This window comes from Dysidea avara, chromosome 2, assembly GCF_963678975.1.
Source record: "Dysidea avara chromosome 2, odDysAvar1.4, whole genome shotgun sequence".
In the NCBI taxonomy this organism is placed as follows: domain Eukaryota; kingdom Metazoa; phylum Porifera; class Demospongiae; order Dictyoceratida; family Dysideidae; genus Dysidea; species Dysidea avara.
In genome coordinates this window covers 36297705-36300696 of record NC_089273.1, presented here as the reverse complement: position 1 = coordinate 36300696, position 2992 = coordinate 36297705, and the positions used below count along the sequence as shown (strand labels likewise).

Below are 2992 nucleotides of genomic sequence, written 5' to 3'. Positions count from 1 at the left end.
TATTATTATCTCTTTCTTCCACTGGATTGGTGTAAGACATTGTTATGGCACTTTCAATAAATGATGAGCCACTCATTGTGTTAGCTGTAGTGAACTTTCACTGTGAAAAAAGAGGAATATAAGATGGTATATCTAATGGCTTAAATTATACAAATAATCTCAGTATAGTCTTGCATTATACTTACCATCTTATACTTTAGTATAAACCCCATCTTATATTATGGGAAACAGATTATACTTTAGTTTAATACACATTCTTTTGTTCTTTTGCTATGGCTTTGTTTACTTAACTAAATGTGATAACTGACTTTTTACCTTCACCATGCATCTCATTATTCATGGACTTTTGTTTATACAGACAGCATGTGATTTTTTTACTGTATCGAACAAAGTCATGATGATTTTACAATAAGTACAGTCTTTTGTTAAATCACTATAGCTAGCTTTGTTGTGATAGCTAATTTTATATGCACACATTTTCATACGGCAAAGCATATAATACCAGAAAAATTAATTATTCAATCAATTTTTTCTAAGAGTCATACAAATCCAGATTTTTTGCACAGTTAGCACACCTGTAAAAGTTGGTAGTAATGCTTGTGGGGTCAGTGGTGTGCGCATGCGTAGCAGATGCAATTAAGTCGCCATCTTTGTCGCTATTGTATCAGAGCCTGAGATGTTGTAAATGTGAGACGGTGTATCTCGCGGAGAGAGTGTGCGCGATCGGCGCCATCGTCCAATGACCGCACGATGATAGTTATGGACCACAACTGTACATCCCTGCTGGCTGTAGTGGTGAAGTGGCGGCGTGGTGACCCAATTCCTACGATGGCAGTGATCAAAAACAGCACTAGATGAGTAAGTATTAGACTAAAATGATAGCTTGTACGATAGGTTTAGCCGTATTAAATTGTTTATTGTGTATTGTATGACAATGGCCTGTAAATGATTCAACTTTGGTGTTGCTGTGTACGTATTACATATTTTATAACCTGTTATCTCAGCTTATGGCGGATGATGAGTGGACACGGTTCATCAGCCATCAACAGTAAGAGTATGCATGGTCTGCTCTTATGATTTTGTATATTATCTCTTCAGACGTACAGTTTCTTGTCGGACCTCTTATTTCTCCAGGTTGTCAGTGTACGACATATGCAGTGTTAATTTCCTTCAATGGCAGCTGCTTCCTTTAAAGAATCTGGTAGCAACCATTGTGGACAGTTTTGTTCTTTTTTCATGGAGTTGTTCAACCTCATCTTCTAATTACTTACAGCTGTAAGTGCATTAAGCTTGATTGTGTTTTTATTCATTTTCTTTTCAATAGAGTAGGAATTACAGACTTAGTCTCAGCTCTAGGAGATTCTTATTGCTAACATCTGTAAGTAAGTACACTGAGAGTGTCAAGTATACAATTTATATTTACCTTCATTTAGGTTTGTGGAAACTGGTCTCATTTCTTCCGGGAACCGGTCTTATTTCTTCATGTTTTTATCAACAGCTGACGGTTGCTACCTCATGTACGTCTGGCACTGTAAACGAGTTGAGTGCTTTCAAGAACCTGTTCCATCTTGTTTGTCCTTATTTCACTGACCATGATCTTATTGCTAACAAAAGTAAGTTCACTGAGAGTATGCAAATTATATTATAGTTAGTCTTGTTTTTTCAATTGTACGTAGTGATTACAAGATTCTTGGACTTGGTTATCAGTGCATCAGATGTTTCTTGTGAGCTTATGTAACAGACATAAAAATGGCCACGTGGTAGGAGTATTTTTGTGAGTTTTGGGTATGGGTAAATGTCAGAAAGAGTTTTGAATGGTTATATCTCAGCCAAGAGTGAATATATCAAACTCTAACTAGCAGGTATGCTTATACATTAGCCAAAAGAATACGGATTTAACATAAATCAATGCTTGACTGTACTTATTTTAACACTTGATAACCATACCTGCTAGTTACAGCTTGATATCATTGTTCTTGGCTGAGATATGACCGTTCAAAAATCTTTGTCTGATATTAGCCCAACAAAGTCACATACTAAGTGGCCATTTTATGTCTGGTTAGACTCACTGATAACAACTGTAAGTACACAAAGTAATCTCCAGAATATGAATTATGTTTGCCTCCATTTAGGGTTGTGAGACCTGGTCTTATCAGACTTGTCTTAGTTCTACATGGATTGTCAGTCTCAGACTCGGTCTCAGTTTTAGAAGATTGTTACAAATTGTAAGTACAATGATTGTTCAGTATACGCATTATATTTACCATCTTTAATAGAGTTGTGGGACCTAGCCGCCGTTCTACATGGTAATACTAGGTTTCCAGACAAGGTCTCGGTTTTATGAGATTCTTATTGTTACATACTGTTAGTCTAACCATTGTCCAGAATACACATTATATTTACCATCTTTGTATTAGAGCTGTGGGACTGTTCTACCAGACAACTAACAGATTGTCACAGAGTTCTACATGGTGATGATAATACAGGTAATTTGTAATGGAACTTGTGAATTGTATTTACTGTCTTGCCTGCTGCAGTTGGATAAAGACTGTTAAATGACAAAATTGATTTGATACTGTCATGGCCGGCCAAGGAGACATTGATTTACTAGCTGTACCTATTGTGGTTTTAACATATTTACATAATTAAATTCATTACAAATATACTTATAGAAATTATTTAATTAAGGTAGCCACAGATTATAGGAAAGTAAAAAAGTACAGTAGTATAGTAGCCAATATATGGTTGAAATAGGCTTAGTATAGTCTGATAATACACTACACTACATTAGTGATTTAATCTCTAATATATGACTGTCTTACATGTATTCAATAAGCTTGTTATAGTAAAGTCCTAATCTAATAATATATGCTGTACTATTTCATTCCAATACTAACATAATAAGACTGTTATAGACCTTATTATTCTGAGCTTTTTTCACAGTGTTTATTGAGTTCTGTTAGCTAGACTACTTTATAAAATTTGCTATATA

The 2992-nt window shown here is 35.0% G+C and overlaps 1 protein-coding gene across 5 annotated transcripts; it reads left to right on the top strand.

Moving 5' to 3' along the window:
* The first annotated feature begins 620 nt into the window (after nucleotides 1–620).
* LOC136244602 (uncharacterized) lies at nucleotides 621–2763 on the top strand. 5 transcript variants are annotated; one of them, XR_010695473.1, is made up of 12 exons: nucleotides 630–858; nucleotides 1005–1048; nucleotides 1099–1134; nucleotides 1181–1275; nucleotides 1325–1378; nucleotides 1434–1613; nucleotides 1677–1862; nucleotides 1955–2080; nucleotides 2133–2225; nucleotides 2277–2364; nucleotides 2418–2486; nucleotides 2538–2692. XR_010695473.1 is itself a non-coding variant. In XM_066036165.1 (11 exons), exons 2-6 carry the CDS (start codon nucleotides 1008–1010, stop codon nucleotides 1736–1738), a joined length of 513 nt encoding a protein of 170 aa, XP_065892237.1. In that variant the 5' UTR covers nucleotides 621–858; nucleotides 1005–1007; the 3' UTR covers nucleotides 1739–1862; nucleotides 1955–2080; nucleotides 2133–2225; nucleotides 2277–2364; nucleotides 2418–2486; nucleotides 2538–2693. The 5 variants fall into 5 exon arrangements, 1 of the variants encoding a protein (XP_065892237.1); XM_066036165.1 differs by having other exon boundaries at nucleotides 621–858; nucleotides 1099–1275; nucleotides 1330–1382; nucleotides 2538–2693; XR_010695469.1 differs by having other exon boundaries at nucleotides 1005–1275; nucleotides 1325–1382; nucleotides 2538–2763.
* The last annotated feature ends 229 nt before the right edge of the window (nucleotides 2764–2992 follow it).